Source organism: Rhinopithecus bieti, unplaced genomic scaffold (genome assembly GCF_001698545.2).
Source record: "Rhinopithecus bieti isolate Rb0 unplaced genomic scaffold, ASM169854v2 scaffold_1930, whole genome shotgun sequence".
Lineage (NCBI taxonomy): Eukaryota > Metazoa > Chordata > Mammalia > Primates > Cercopithecidae > Rhinopithecus > Rhinopithecus bieti.
The window spans coordinates 1,169,363-1,186,986 of record NW_016803813.1 but is presented as its reverse complement, the minus strand read 5'-3'; the positions used below and the strand labels follow the sequence as shown (position 1 = coordinate 1,186,986).

The 17,624-nt window shown below is 33.6% G+C and overlaps 1 protein-coding gene across 1 annotated transcript in view; it reads right to left on the bottom strand.

Moving 5' to 3' along the window:
• ST8SIA4 (ST8 alpha-N-acetyl-neuraminide alpha-2,8-sialyltransferase 4) overlaps positions 1-17,624 on the bottom strand; it is a 108,650-nt gene that overhangs the window by 52,858 nt on the left and 38,168 nt on the right. The window contains 1 exon segment of the mRNA XM_017854237.1: positions 1,789-2,082. Coding sequence (XP_017709726.1) covers positions 1,789-2,082 — 294 coding nt within the window.

The window sequence follows — 17,624 nt, the reverse complement described above, 5'->3', positions numbered from 1 at the left end:
AAAAAAAAAAAAAAAAGGCAATGCAATTGTGTGCAGAATAATACAATACAAGAAACTATCTAGAGATTTAAACAGGAAATGGTAAATTCTTGCAGGAAATTATCTCAGGAACAAAACAAAAACACCTTAGCCCAGTTCCTGTTACAGTATAAGAAACTATTTTTAAGTCTGGGCTTGGAAACCTGTTTTTTTCAGGACTTGTATCCATTGTATTTAATTGGCCCCCTGAACTTGCCCTTCCTTCCCAAGTCCACTGCTTCTGTCTTACATCCTGATTATCTTATAAGTAAATTGATCAAAAGCCTAATTGGTTTTTATGTCTCTAGCATTTTTCTTGTCCTCGCCAAATAAATGTCTGCAGTTACAAGATTTCTTATTAAATTCAGACATCTAACTGTGCTTCCTACAGCATGAACTCAATTCCCTTCTCAACCACATCCCAAGTTATTTTCCAACTTTGTATTTCAGTGTTCCACAACAGGCTCCATTATTCCATATGTTTACTGTGCACTTCATCATTTCCTTGACCTGGTACCTTCTAATAATGCAACAGCATTTCTTTCTGTTTGGTTTTCTTATTCTCTTTCCTTTATCCCTCTGGCAATTGCTATTCTGTTTTTTTTTTGTTTGTTTGTTTGTTTGTTTTGAGACGGAGTCTCACTCTGTCGCCCAGGCTGGAGTGCAGTGGCCGGATCTCAGCTCACTGCAAGCTCCGCCTCCCTGGTTTATGCCATTCTCCTGCCTCAGCCTCCCGAGTAGCTGGGACTACAGGCGCCGCCACCTCGCCCGGGTAGTTTTTTTGTATTTTTTAGTAGAGACTGGGTGTCAGCCAGGATGGTCTCGATCTGCTGACCTCGTGATCCGCCCGTCTCGGCCTCCCAAAGTGCTGGGATTACAAGCTATTCTGTTTTTAAAGTTCAGTTCAAATGTTTGGTCCACTTTCCACGTGCCTTTGTGAACCTGAGTGACAAATTATACACCTCTGACAATATATTCCCCTATTAGGCCACTAGTGAATTGTATATGCCTCTGTTTGTACCATAAAGCCTATGCATTTTTTAAAGTTAGTGGTCAGCTCTTCATTTTTGAAGCTACAGTATCTGACACTCAGTACACTTCCAGTAAAAAAACATAATTTCTCATCTGTGGTTCATCTTCTTTACATACTTACACGTGTGCATGAGTGAATTTGGCCTTTTGGTCATCTGTCACTTTTAAGCAAGAGTTTATATTTTAATGCTTTTTTTTCTGAACTTGTATTAATAAAAGGGAAATGTTGGCTTAATTCATTAAAACAGCATCTGTGACTTTGGGGGGAAGCATTAAGGCATTTTATCTCAGCCAGCCTCCTTTCTCACTAGTAGGCCTCTTGGCTACAGATGGGACTTAATTGCTCCTTAAATATATCTAACATTTATGCTTACATAATATTGCTCACTAGCCATTCAGTACTTCTGTTGTAGTTTCCTTACACAAAACCCATTAATTTTACTATGAATTCTTATTAATTTTTAGTTCTAAAAATAAAAAAAAAAAATAGTGGTTTGTTCATGAGCAGACATACATAAGTGCCAGGTTCAACAATTTGCTTTTTCAAAAAAGAAGATGAATTAAAATCATATCATATGTAAACAAACTTCAAGTCTGTAAATACAGTAACCATTAAAAAATAATGGAAACATATATCCATTTGGAGATTTTACTGAAGCTTATTCTTGTCTAGGGAAAATGTTTAGTTATATGTGTTCCACTGTGCCAAGGACAAACTGATCCTTTCCAGTCACTTACCCTCTGACAGCATGAATAAGTCTCAATGATGGATAGGCAGTTCGCACTTTCAGTTTATTCTTTAGGATTAATGCATTAACCCACTCCACGTGCTTCTCTCCTCCTTTGACCATGAAAGCAGGAATCCAAAGGACACTGTCATTCAGCATGGAAAGTCTATGCACAAATTTTTCTCTGTCACTCTCATTCCGAAAGCCTCCAAATGCTCTTTGTACAACTGATGGATTCATGGTAATAAAATCTGATTTAGTTCCCACATCTGCAGCAAATTCCACCACAGGAGCTAGATTACACCTGAAGAGGAAAAAATTAATGGGACAAATGAAAAAAAAAAGAAATAATCACTGGTAAAATGATGTTCTTGAAAAGAAGAATGGGAAATGAGCATTTTTTTAACCATGTGAAAAGAAAACCAAAAGATCATCTGCTTGGTAAGACTGCATTTTCAATAAGTCTCCACACGTGTAGGAACACTGCTTGCGATAAAAAAAGTGCACTCCCAGTACAGGGCTCAAAATGCCACTTGTGTGAATTCAACCTGTTGTCTAAGAATACCCTTTGCTATTATCTTCATAAAACTACACAATTTGAATTTGTAATCAGAGAATTTATGATGGTAAATTCACAAGGGTTCTTTGGCCACTCAGTAGGCAATTTAAACCACATGCTGCTCTACAAGTAAATAAAACACATTGGACTTGACATTCTAATCTGCACCACTTGTAAAACTTAAGTCATTTCAACAACTTTGTAAGTCTAAGGAGATAAAGTTGACTTTACTTATACTCTGAGGTTAGGGGAAAAGTACAATTCCTTATAGTGTCTTACACAAACATATTTACAATTGTTTTCTATAGGTCTAAATGGGGAAGAAAAATAAGAAGAGTGGAGATATCATATTTAATGTGACTTTCTGGAGTTTTAGGTAATACAGAAAAACTCTTACTATAAGATCAAATATCAGCCTTCCTATTATTTTAGGACCTCCTCAAAATATCTGTTTTCCCTTTTTGGACGTATGCATCCCTGGGGAATGCATATGTAGGGAAAGAGCAGAATATGTTGTATTGCTTTCTCCACTAGAGCCATAAGGTTTTGAAAAGAGCTTGGGCCTGATGTTATTCATATAACCTGATTCCATTCTTATATTAGAAGAAAGCTTTGAAAAGCACCTTGAATATGGCCTTTAACCAATTTCTGTTGCTTCTTTGATCGGTCACAAAGACTTTTTTATACTTGATTTTAAAAATAGCTTCACTAAAAAAATTATTTTAACTTGCTTTTAAAAAGGTAGGTTTTAGTTGACAAACGAAAAACTAGATTTTGATAAACAAGAGTTTACTGTATTGTGAAAAGTTGTTTGAATCAATTCAATCAAACCTTTCACGAAAATATGAAACTATTTTAATACTTTTATCAGCCTTTCAAGGGACATGATTTTCTTTTCTGCATTTTGAGTGTTTGGTCACATTATGAAAGTTCCTTACATTTCTTTTCCTTGTGTACTTTGTCACATTAATTGAATTATTAAACATTTTAATTAAAAGTCAAATATGTGTTCTGATATTAAAATACTGTCTTATATATCGTTCCTTATCTCTCTTAATTAACATATCTTTTCACTTCCTAGATCTCTGACAATATTTAGCTATAACAACAAATATATTTCATCTCAAATTCTATGTTATTTAGAGTTAGCTACTGAGGGAAAAATATTAACACAATAATATTATTTAGAAAGTATAGGTTAAAGATTATTATCTTTTCAATTTAGGTATCTTTAATTACATCCACTATATTATATGACAGAGTACATATTCGTTTCTATTCATGATTCATACCACTAATTGTGATTAGATATTATTCATTCTCATTATGGTAAGAATATTACAAACAGGACTACCTAGAAAAGATTTTCTGATGTGAATACTTGTCAAAGTGAACACCTTCTTGTGGAACTCAAGGAAGATCAAGGACTTGATTATTTTAAAATCCTAAAATGTGCTCTACACAAATATGAAAAGTAATCTAAAATCTTAATGAAGCTAGTTATAACACAAATTTGGAAACTGTGAGGAAATTATATTCTGGACATCATTATTACTGACACTTGTTTAGGTAAAATAGTGAGAATACTTGTAACATTACAATGAACATGTTCCTGTTGGGGAAATGGCTTTGGATATTTTTTCCACTACAACAAACCCTCAGTAATTTCTTTTCAGAGGATTCCAATTGTAGAAAATCAGTATTTATACTTTATTTTCACTATAATAGTAAAACTAGCAAAATCAACCCAATTAAATAGAATAAAATGATATATTCTGCTGAATTATTCCTTCAGGAAAAAAATCACTCAATTACTCTATACTTTTTCTTGTCATATATTTAAACATCCCACCCCCTATTCATATTTTCCAATACCCACTCTTGATTTTCTGGCCATGAATTTCTCAAGAGGTGGTAAGATGCTGATGAATTAAAGCTGAAGGGTGAAAGATAAATGCTTTTCACTTTGAAAGCAAAAAGAAGCTAATGGAATAAGAATATTTATGGAGAATAGGATTGGTTTAGGAAACAAACCAACATATTTGATTTAATTAATGAATTCTAAATGAATATGGTGCTAACTAAAAGAGCAACTGGAGATCAAAGAGTAACAAATCCATGTGCAGAGTCTTGAGGATCTGAGCAGCACCACATCAGACTTTGTCAGGGATAGTAACTGAGGTACAGAAAATAACAAGACAGAAGACACTTCATAAAATATAACCATTTCTGGATTTAGGAATCCAGCTTGTTCATTTTCCTGGGGAAGAATCCATTGTCCCTGGAAAGTAGAGTAATACAATGTTCCATGTTGCTGGTAAATTAAAAACTCTGTGGTTGAGTCAGAGTTTTAGTCATAGAATTAGCTGAATGCCACATATTTAAAATAAGGCATTAAAAAATCAAAAATAACCAAAGAGCTGTGATGCACTTCAGCAATTCAGTAGACTTGTTTTGAGCATCCAAACACTACTAGCAGAAAAACTGCTGACTGAGCAGGATTATGAATATATTTGCAATCACAAAATTTTCATTTTCTTTTAAAAAAATCATTAGAGGCTATAATATTCAAAATTAGCCAGAATGTGTCTCATTTATGAGTAATACATGATACTCATGTTACTCTTAATCTCATAAAACAGAAGAGTGGCCAATTTTAAAATGGTGGATTTTGGTGAGTCAAAATTGTTGAGTGCATATAAACATTTAATAGAGTCAAACAATATTCTCTTTACCCAAATTAAATTTTTGTGCACATTTTATATTTGAAATGTTGAAAACATATACACAGAATTGGCTGTATTAACAATACTCTTTATTTACTCTAAACTTTCCAGTTCTCAATTTATTTGTGTTTATTCTCCAATATTGATTAAACACCTACAGGAATGCAGCTAACTCCACTGTATTCTAGGCCTCTGAATTTTCTTCCATGATGACTTCTCATCCCTATATGCAGAATTGAAGTTACTTTCATGTTAATTTAAAAGTTATATAAAATATTTATTTTAGGATTCAAAGGGAATAAATGTTTATTTCATATATGAGCACCTCAAGATTACAGAATTCCCTAGCAAAAAATCTCTCTTGGATTGGCCATTATTCTCTGCAGTTCCCTTAAATGATAGTTCAGTAATATATGCAACTGGGAGATCCCACTTTGATTTATTCAACAGGCATTTATTGAGAGTTTGTTTTGCAAACACTACTCTAGAAGCTCAGAAATCTTTTTCTAGCTATTTAGTTATTTATGTTATTTAATAATGACATAATCTATCCAAAATATACTCTTCACAGATATTATTAATAGTTTTAATAAGTTAATGCTCATTCATTAGCAAAATATTTTTAAATTCTACAACGTGTTTTATGTATCTGTGCTAGGTATAGAACTCATCATTCAAAACTGGAGTAAATATGGTGTAAAACATGGTGTTCTGTGATAATTGGAGGTTGTCGCTTACATCCTTTCATGCAAAACAGATTAAGAAGCAAACAATTCTAGGTGTATTACAGACCAAATTTTCCCCACCTTTTTAAATATTCAGACAAATTACAAATACATAATTATCATCCTTTGTCTTTTTTGGCCAGTCCCACTGTATTGCTTCCTGTGCTAACTGACATCCCTCAGCCAAAGCATTATTACCTATGGAAACACCTTTGTAAATCCACTGTGAAATAGGAACCAATGTCTTCTCTTTTCTCCTCCTAGAGAAAGCTTGTTGATCCTGTTTGCTCCCATCTTGCTTCTCAGCTTGAGGAGCAAATGGAACAACAACAACAAAAATCTGTTAGCTATCTTTTCTTAGACTTTCTGATTACTTTATCAAAATTCCTAGGGAAAGTTGGCACATGTGACCTATCAGTCTCTTTGACTTTCCTGTCATGAAGGTTGTGGGCTCCACATAGACTTCAAACCATTCATTTTGCTCTGAGGTAAAAAGTAGTATTAACTTCATTTTTAGATGAGAAACTAAGGCTAAAGTGGTTGAGAAACATGTCCAAGGGCGTATAGATTATAAAGGAAAAAGCACCATCTAGTTTGTAATCATTCCAGGACAGGGGTTTTAACTGACACTATTGTACATATGATTTCATTCAGAAATATGATAAATGTCTATAAATTAATCCTTCACACAAACCTTCCTGTAGAAGAAAGAATGTTTTATCATTTAGCCCTAGCTTTATAGCTCAGATTCCTAGGACTCGGGTATATTATTCAAGGCCGTTCAACCATGACCTTTCCCAAATTTTGAGCAGTTATTAAACAAAAGGTTTTAAACATCTAAAACATAAGCATAATCTCTATACCTCAGATCTCTTGATAGACAAGATTTCAAAATATTACTAGAAAGTATTAAATAACTAATTGATAAGACTTTTGAAATACTAACCATAGGATTAAAAGTTGACTTTCCTGTGGTATACCATAATGTAGTAAGCAAAATATAAGAAATAAAGTTGAAATATCACCTTGAACATTTGCATTTCAGTATGCTGAAGAGGCACACAAAATACACACATATACACACACACCACATTTTAAGCTTTTAACAATGCCAATTGATGAAATTCTTAACTTGATAGAAATACAAACAATACACATCATGAAAATAATGAAATGACTAAACAGAAGAGGACATTTTTCACAAACCCAGATTAGTTAACATTACTGGCAAGGGAGGGAAGAATAGTGTCATAATTTCTAGAGAAATTCACAGAATGAAAATATAATCAATTTCCTTCTACCAAACAAAGATCTGAACACCAAGAAATATGTTAGACTGTGTCATTCCCACATTTCTGTGAAAACAAAAATGAAAACATCGGTCAAATTTGCTATAACTGCACAGATATTACAGAATAGCTTAGATTTTGGAGGGGACAGAAAAGGGAACAATGCCAAGGAAAAATATATAGTTTAATTTAAATAAAAATGTTAAATATATACCTCATATTTATCCAAATTTGGCTTAAACTTTGAGAAATAAAAGATACATAGCTTCATTTCTATTCTTAGCTATCTGATCATCAGTAACCATGTGGGCAATGGAGACCTAAAATGTGGGCAATGGAGTTCACATCAAACAAGTTACTTAACTTCTCTAAGCTTATAGCTCTTTTTTTTCACTTTTCCTTTATTCAAGTATAAGTGACAAATAAAACATTTCAGAGATTCAAATTTTTCTATAAATCAGGTTAACTGATTTATAGAAAACTGTAACTATACTGGGAAAATTAAATTAAACAAAATATTTGAAATTCTTCTCAAAATTCCCTTGCCCTGGATAGATAAAACATATTAGCTTATGCTAATTCCTTTCACATACTCTTTCTTTTTGCAATGTATTATGATCATAAATCTTTGGAAATGCACGCAGGTAAGTTAAAGGCATGTCAAATAAGATCTTTCTGAGCAACAGCATAAGGAAGCCCAGACTTCATTTATAACACATTTAGTAAGCCATTTTGACTGAAATTTACTTTTGATCCCCTGGGAATTGAGACTTGAATGACTGATGGGGCCAGACTGCAAACATTTTAAATATTAGATGAAACAAATTTGACTCCATAGGGAGTGTGGAAACTTTAAAACCCATAGACATGGTCAATTGTACTTAAAAAGAGGAATATGACTCAAGTGTTCAGGAGAATAAGGCCTCCCAGTTAGAATTTTTTTTTTCTTTTTCATTATACTTTAAGTTCTAGGGTACATGTGCATAACGTGCAGGTTTGTTACATATGTAATACTTGTGCCATGTTGGGTGCTGCACCCATCAACCTCGTCAGCACCCATCAACTCGTCATTTACAATCAGGTATAACTCCCAATGCAATCCCTCCATCCTCCCACCTCCCCGTGATAGCCCCAGTGTGTGATGTTCCCCTTCCGAGTCCAAGGCTCTTCATTGTTCAGTTCCCACCTATGAGTGAGAACATGCGGTGTTTGGTTTTCTGTTCTTGGATAGTTGCTAAGAATGATGGTTCCAGCGCATCCATGTCCCTACAAAGGAAACCAAACTCATCCTTTTTATTGCTGCATAATATTCTATCGGTGTATATGTGCCACATGTTCTTAATCCAATCTATCATTGATGGACCATTTGGGTTGATTCCAAGTCTTTGCTATTGTGAATAGTGACCACAATAAACATACAGTGTGCATGTGTCTTTATAGCAGCATGATTTATAATCCCAGTTAGAATTTCATAGTAGCATAATTCACATAGTAGCATTATTCACATAGAATAATAAAAATCTTTTATTATTGCTCTAAGAAGAATACTTACATTTTAAAATATTTATTTATTTATTTATTTATTTTGAGATGGAGCCTCCCACTGTCACCCCGGTTGGAGTGCAGTGGCGCAATATTGGCTCAGGGCAACCTCTGCCTCCCAAGTTCAAGCAATTCTCCTGCTTCAGCCACCCAAGTGGCTGGGATTACAGGTGCCCGCCACCATGCCCAGCTATGTTTTTTTATTTTATTTTTTATTTTTAGTAGAGACGGGGTTTCACTATGTTGGTCACGCTGGTCTTAAACTCCTGACCTCAGGTGATCCACCCACCTCTGCCTCCCAAGTAGTTGGGATTACAGGCATGAGCTACCCCACCTGGCTGAATATCTAGCTTGTATTGAACATTTGTGATGTGCCAGGAAGCATTCTCTGTGCTTTGCATGTAATGTATGTGACTCTCACAATAAGCCAATGAGATAGTCACTATTGCTGTTTTCCAATGATGAGGAAACTGAGTTGCAAGAAATATGTCCAAGATTACATAGTTTGTAAGTAGTGGAGGCAGATTTTAAGTTCATGCTCTTAAATATTGTGTACCATTTAATCCCTAAGAATGGAAAGGAAGCAAAAAATAAATACAAAGAACTTGGTCACAAGTTCAGTTGTATATGTGAAGGTGATATGGCTATGACTTACATCACCTTGTTGAGCCTATGTTCGGTCTGAAAGTCTGATTGGCTAAAGTAAAGGTTTCATCTTTCCTCAGTCTTCTGTAAACACTCCTACCCAAAGGTAGGGTCTTGGGTGGGAGAGGATGACAATCCCAGCATGCAGAAAGTCACGGCCTGGTAGGAATATACAGAAAGTTGTGATCCTCTGAAAAGCCACCAAAGAAAACAGACATAGGAAAGAATGTGAAGGAAAATAAAATGTTGATTCTGAGATTTCCTACTATGTAAGTGTGGAAAAAAGGTTAGGTAATTAATAGTAGATGTGCACACACTAAAGGAGGGAGGGAAGAAGGAAGCAAGGAAGAAAGAAGAAAAATGACCCACTTCTGAGACTCCATTTAAAAGTACAGTACTAAAATTCAGAAGACATGAATTCAAATCAAGACTCTTTACAATAAAACCAGTGGCTTATATTCTCTTTCCGAAACTAAAAAGTGGTTCTATGTGAAAATGAGAAGTAAAAACCACTCATTGAGTTTAATTTTAAAATAAATATATTGAAATGTGTAAATTTTTATCTTCTTTCTCTTCAAGAGATTTACATCTTATAAGAAACGTGCCCAGTATGAAAAACTACACCTAAACAAATGCTATTGTTGAAAGAAAAAAATCTTTCGCACTGGAACTCAAGTCTCAAAATAAATAATAAGAGGATACTGGAAGCATTATCTCAAAATATTATGAGATCGCTAAAATGCTATTAGTATCTTTGATTTATTTAAACGTAATATAAAGTCACAATTATCTTCTCTGATGTAAAGCAATGGATTAAACTAAGACCTAAAATTAGAGAGTTATCCCAGGACTTCAGCTAAGGATAAACGGCAAGGACAGCTCTGTCTTACACTGTCTTTATTAACTTCAGCATACCAACAGAAAAGAATCTGTAAAATCAGGAAAGGTGCTTATAGTCAGAATGCTTCCTTGTGAATCCACATTTTAAATCAAACTAAAACTTTGCATTTATCAACTTTCTCCTTGGAGACTTGAATGGTATGACTAGTTACAAGTTAGCACTTGTTTTTTCAAGAAAGAATAAAAAAAATAGAGTAGAGTGTAAACGGAACCAAAAATGAATAAATTAAAATGATAAGACATCATAAAGACAACAATTTGTAAATACTTTTATCAATTAAAAAGAAAGTCTAATGGCATCTGGTTGTCAATGCATAGTTGCTTGTAATAAGCAAAATGGAGGGTAAAGAGTTAACTACTGTTCTTTATCTGGGACTTCACAATATATTTATAAAAGCCAATAGCAAATTCTGAAATGGCAACAAAATTCAGGTTCTACTAATGCGGGGAGCTCTCTTGTCTGGTTTATTACTTATTCCCACTGCCAAAGTATCTCATAGTAGGTGTTCAGTAATCATTTTGTAAAGTTCTCTCATTTATTAAATGCAGTACAAAGCACATGGCAATATCACTGAGACGTAACATACACATAACTGAATACTATATTTTAAAAATTGCATCCCACAAAGCAACCAACTATTATAATGTTTGTTATTTAATATGACTTCTTGTGAGATTTGCATAGTGTCTATTTCCTTTGTTTCTGTTCTTATCTTGTCCATACCCAACTCCCAGAAACCAACTCTGGCTTAACTTAGAAAAAAAGTGATTTATTGGAAACCTGGCTAGACCACAGAATCACTAAAAAGATCATAGCCCCCAACAATGGGTTATGTCCCTGTCAGGGACACCGTGATTTCTCACTATCAGGGAACTCTGAACTTCCAGTAAACCCAGTTTTCTTACCCCACATTTCACCAGCCAAAGTCATAATTAGGAAAATGTGGTTAAACTAGTTTTGACCACATTTCTGTTCCCGTGCTGCTAGGCAGAGAGAAATGAAAATATTGGTCAATTATTGCTTTTGTAGTGGACAACAGGTCCCCTTTCTACATATTTACATGTTCTCCTTAAATAACAAGAAATTGTCAGATACTGAATAGTTAAAAAAAGGCAAAAAATGTCCAATTGATCACTCCTTATTCTTAATTTTTCCTTGTTGGCATTTTCTAGATTTTTGTTACTAGCCATATTGTCTCTCAATTCACACCTCACCTCTTGCAGGAGCGCAACTACTCCCATTCTTCACGTAGCATGGTGAAGGAAATCTTTATCTCCAACTCTAACACCTATCTGAGTTTCAATCAGTTACTGAACTCCTCAGTTATTATCCCAATGATACTTCAAATCAGCATGTTTACAATGAAAGTCATTACCTGTAGTGTTCTCTTTTCTCTTCCATAAACTTCTTGTTTTTTCTTTATTTTCTAATACTATGTCACTATTACTTCTACTGTTACCAAAATACAAGCATCTCAGAGACTTCTTACATCTTTCTCCCCATTGTATCTCCCATATCTTCTTGGTCACCAAATTCTGCCTTATATATACTCTTCTTACCACCCAAATATGACACTTCCTATTTACTCTTCTTGCCACTTTTCAATTTTAGTTATACCTTGCTTAGATTTTTGTTATAATTTAAATGGTCTTACAATCTTTAGTCTCATACTCCTTCAATCATACATGCACATTTACTGATTATGATAATTCTGTTTGTTGAGACTTCCAGTGAATGAAATTTAAAATCTAGTGTTCTGGAATCTCAGTCTGCTTTAGAAAGCATAAGCTTGTCCCTTAAGCTTGAGGACACATGGGCGTGGCCAAAAGTAATTCTCAGTGCCTTCAGAATTAAGAACCAAGCCTTAGCTCATGTCATTTTAACACTGGTTTTACTAAGTGCTGTCTTGTATTCATTGGCACAATGTTAACATAGTGTCTGTCTGTCTCTCACTGAATTTGTCACACTGTGGATTAATTACATAGTTATGTTAGTTTCTTCTACCAGAATATGGATTCCTTAGGCATTTCTCTTTTCTCTTTATGTTTCCAGAGCCTATCAGTCAAAGCCCAAAACATAGGAGAAATAAGAAATAAGATGTGTAAAATATTTGCTAAAATGAATGGAAATATTTGAAATTAAACGTGCTATATCTTGATTAACTGTTTAATTTAAGGTTCACATTTTTCCATCACATATAACACACATATTTTCTTTCAAAGAGTAAACTGAAAGATGTTTGTGTAAGTAAAAATAATTACTATGCAAAAAATTTTCTTCAATGAAATGTTACAAAGACATCTTTGTTTTTGTTTTAACACTTGAAAAGGACTTTAAAAATGCCAGGACCTCTTCTAAATTTCACACACACACATATACATAAATTTAAACATGTAAACCTCATAAGGACACAAAGAAATAGTACTACAATTATATATACTTTACAGATTAGTAACCTGAAGCACAAACACAGAGGATGGGTGACCAGATTAATGTCATTGGTTTGTAAGTGCTAGAGCTAGGGTTCAAAACCAAGCAGTCTACATGTGATTCTACACTCAAACTTTTTTTTAACACCTGGGCCAAATAAACATATACATAGATGTGAAAAATACGTCATTAAATTTCATGAGCATTGTTGGGAACTTGCTGTTACACTACATGAATTGTCGAAGTAATTTAAATATGACATATTAATTTCACCATTTATCACAGACCATTAAGAATCAGCATGTGATTGTTTTCTTTTTTTCATGAAAGTGAATATGAATGTATTTATGGTAGTCGACTAAAATATATTTGAATCATAAATGTGTTTCTTAAAATTGCACATAGAATTAATACTAGGTATACCCTCAAAATTCTGCCTTTGTAATTAAAAGAGGTGTAATTTTATTTGCCTGAAGGAATGCAGGGAAAATTATGAGTTGTTGAAAGATTCCTTGTGTATTAAGAAATAAAATTTTGAGAAAAGTTTGTAATTAGGATATTTAAAATTAGGGATTGGGGAACCAAGTGAGAATTCTCAAGATATATGTATCATGACACATTCTTGCCAAAATAATCAGGAAAACTACTCCATTGGTCTGTGGTTGCAGCAGTTACTACTGTTTAACAAAAGAACTGATTCAGCATAGTACTTAAGTCCTTTAAAATTATGTTGTACACTTAAAAGAAGGAAACAACGTTTGCTATGGTTGATATTGTAATCACCCATGATAGAAAACTAAGGTAGAAAAACTATAATTTTTCCCTTTACAATTCATGCTGTTGATAACGTATGTACAATGGGTACATTAAAGGGGTTGTAGGAAAAATATCTAACTCTTAGTGATTATACCATCAAATTGCCACAGAAATGTCACTTTGACATTTAACTTTCTTGTTTAAATAAACAAAAAACCTTAATAACATATTCACTTGTCATTCTTATAAATATCTTTTTGAAAGTAAAACCCAAGGTTGAAAATTATATTTAACTTATTATATATTATTTATTCAACACTGAGTCCCAAAAAGACAGTTGGTTTGATGCTCAAAATGTGTAGGCATTCTAATACCAATAAAGCATTGGGAAAAATATCATGAGTGTATAAAAATGAATGTTTCAATTTCTGATATCATAAGGTATGCCAAGACAATTTCACATTTATTACACCATACTTATTCTAAGGGGATCATTCTCAAGCTCTGTTTTAACAGGTTCATACTTTCACTTAGCTGTAATGCCTGATCCCCATAATGTTCTTATCCTCTGTATTTGATTCATTACAAAGCCCTAAAAATTCCTCTCAGAATTTCCCCTGAATATATTTCCTCTTCTATGTTCTTACTGATACATTCTCAGCTGAGGCACCACCATATTTCTTTGAACTAGTATTGTAATAATGTCCTTATTATTTTTCAAACAATTAACTAGATTCATTGGTAGAGGATGAATTAATTGTGTGTTCATTGATTGCTAATTTTGAAAGAGTAAAAAAGGATAGAACGGATTATAACAGAAAATGACAGTGTTCCTTGAACATCACTTTAAGAAAATTTGTTGAAGACTTCCATATATGTGTGCATGGTTAGTAGCCATAGTCGAGAAAACAATACGAGGAGTAAATCATGATATAAAATCGATTCTATTACTAATCATCTTCGTGAAAAGATATTAAAAGACACTGCTCTAACCAGTTGCTTGCCACAAGGACTGTCAACTTTATCAATTCTCTGTTTCAGAGATAGTGTTTTGATGTTTACAATGTACATTTAATCATGTTATGAACCTAACCAAACATCTTCAGTAGTTTCAGTCAAGATTCCTAATTGGATCTTCCACACCTATTCCCTCCCCTACTCACAATTTTTGTTTTATACATCCTATTGCCTATCTTAGATTCAAATATTATCAGACTCCCTATGTCTTTGTTTAATTGTATTCCTTTATTTATGTTGATGTCTTTGCCTGAAACTACCTCCCTCCCTAAGACACCCCAGCCCTAAGCCTGAAAAAGTCGTATTCGTTCTTAAAAATCAATGATTAATATCCATTTCAATGCTTTACCTAATTTTCCAGGCCAAATTGATTGTTTCCACTACTCTGGTGTAAAAGTACTTACCCTTATCTATATTCTACTATATATTAAACTCTGACATATTTTGTTACTTGTCCAGGGATTGGCATCTTTAATAAGTTAGTAAAGCTACACATAATAATAATGAGAACTTATGTCCTGCCTTTGCCTTATCATCAGTGGCTAGTTCTGTGAGTACCTTTAATAAAGCAATTTGGACATTGTTAGTGTAACAATTTATTTCCTTCATCAGAGTGTGATCATCTGAAAAGTCAAAACTTGCTCTTTATATTTGTATCTGAACTTTCTGATAAAGCACTGAATGAAGAAGTGGAGAACAATTATAAGGAAGGTGAAAGTTATAATTACACACAACTGGAAACAATAGGCACTGACAAGTATATCTGTGTTTGGCTTTGGACTACATTTATTTACCTATGTCTTATTTACAGATAAATATGATAGTTGAAAATAACAAGTACTTTAAACCAAAACTGTAGCTGTATTTTGAAAATCTGTGGAAGGATAGATCTACTGACCATTTGCTAATGTCCATTTCATGTCAAAGAGGAATGATAACGATAATATTTCACATTAATAGCAATCATACCATCGACACTAGGTGTTATCATCTTACTTTCTGCTATGATCTGAATGTCATCACTTTTTTCCTCCTCTAATATCTTCCTCATTTAGGGTGCCTTCTCTTTCATATACTTTTTTATCTGTTTATTATTATGGTCTTTCCAAGTGTTAATATGCTCATGTTTCTATACTTCTCAGTATTTTTCTCTTCTGTTTATAACAATGACAACAAAACTCAAACAAACAAACAAACAAACAAAAAAGCAAACCAACGTAACAACAAACTCCAATGGTCCCTCTTGGACTATAAGATTCCATGCAAATTCTTAACATGATGTAATGATCCTTCATCATTTAAAGTCAGCATGTCTTGGCATTTTCCCTTGAATGTTCATTATGAACCTAAAAAGAGGGTGGTCTCAAATTCTGTCTTATCTTTTATTATTATTATTATATTTTAAGTTCTAGGGTAGACGTGCACAACATGCAGGTTTGTTACATATGCATACATGTGCCATGTTGGTGTGCTGCACCCATTAACTCGTCATTTACTTTAGGTATTTTTCCTAATGCTCTCCCTCCCCCTCCCACACCATGACTGGCCCTGGTGTGTGATGCTCCCCACCCTGTGTCCAAGTGTTCTCATTGTTCAATTCCCACCTATGAGTGAGAACATGCAGTGTTTGGTTTTCTGTCCATGTGATAGTTTGCTCAGAATGATGGTTTCCAGTTTCATCCATGTCCCTACAAAGGACATGAACTCATCCTATTTTATGGCTGCATAATATTCCATGGTGTATATGTGCCACATTTTCTTAATCCTGTCTATCATTGATGGACATTTGGGTTGGTTCCAAGTCTTTGCTATTGTGAATAGTCTTATCTTAAGATCATGGAAAGTATTTGTCTGTGTGCTTACAGGTCCCATTGCCTCAGATTCCTCTTCTTCACATTTTGAATAATCATTCAGATGTACAATGATTTAATTTTATTTATAAGGCTTTGGAAGACATCATTAACTTGATTTTTGGAAAAGCTGTTTTCAGTTTACATTTCCAAATGCATTTTACAGGAGTGCCAACATCAATGTAACTTTTCACTGACTAGTAAACATTTTAAAATTTTGTTAGACTTATATATGAAAATTGTTTACAATCTTTGCTTTAGAAAATGGGTGAAAATTTAAAACGTTTTAAAATTTTAGATAGTTTATGGTCATCATTTCCATTTTTTAAAATTTTACTTGTAGATAAAATAATGTCTGTGTGAGGAGTAATATAATTAGAAATAAAGAGCTGTACCTCTCATCACAACTTATATTTCATATTTCATGTGTAGTTTTAAGTTAAATTTTAAACATCATAATTAGAACAACATATAAATCATATTTCTACATATAACACAAATTTTGCATTTAAAATCAATAAACAAAAATCACAATTTAGTTTTATACAAATTATAAAATTTCATAGATCAAAAACATGAACAAGGTATTAAGCAAAAGTACTGGAGAAAATGTGTGTAGCAAATATTAGATAAGCAATGTTACTATTCCTAAACTATAAGTGGTTTTTTAGTAGTAATTTTCAAAAAATCATTCTAGTGCCCTAGACTTGGCTCTGTATTATGGACTTAGTTGTTCGCTATTTGCTGTTTGAGTTAAGGAAATACATATCCTCTGTGAGACAGAAGGATAAAGCCTTAAGGCCTGATCTTAGTTATTTCTTGCCTTCTGCTAGCTTTTGAATGTGTTTGCTCTTGCTTCTCTAGTTCTTTTAATTGTGATGTTAGAGTGTCAGTTTTAGATCTTTCCAGCTTTTTCTTGTGGGCATTTAGTGCTATAAATTTCCCTCTACACACTGCTTTAAATGTGTCCCAGAGATTCTGGTATGTTGTATCTTTGTTCTCATTAGTTTCAAAGAACAACTTTATTTCTGCCTTCATTTCGTTATGTACCCAGTAGTCATTCAGGAGCAGGTTGTTCAGTTTCCATGTAGTTGAGAGATTTTAATTGATTCTCTTAGTCCTGAGTTCTAGTTTGATTGCACTGTGGTCTGAGAGACAGTTTGTTATAATTTCTGCTCTTTTACATTTGCTGAGGAATGCTTTACCTCCAACCACATGGTCAATTTTAGAATAGGTGTGATGTGGTGCTGAGAAAAATGTATACTCTGTTGATTTGGGGTGGAGAGTTCTGTAGATGTGTATTAGGTCCACTTGGTGCAGAGTTGAGTTCAATTCCTGGATATCCTTGTTAACTTTCTGTCTCGTTGATCTGTCTAATGTTGACAGTGGAGTGTTGAAGTCTCCCA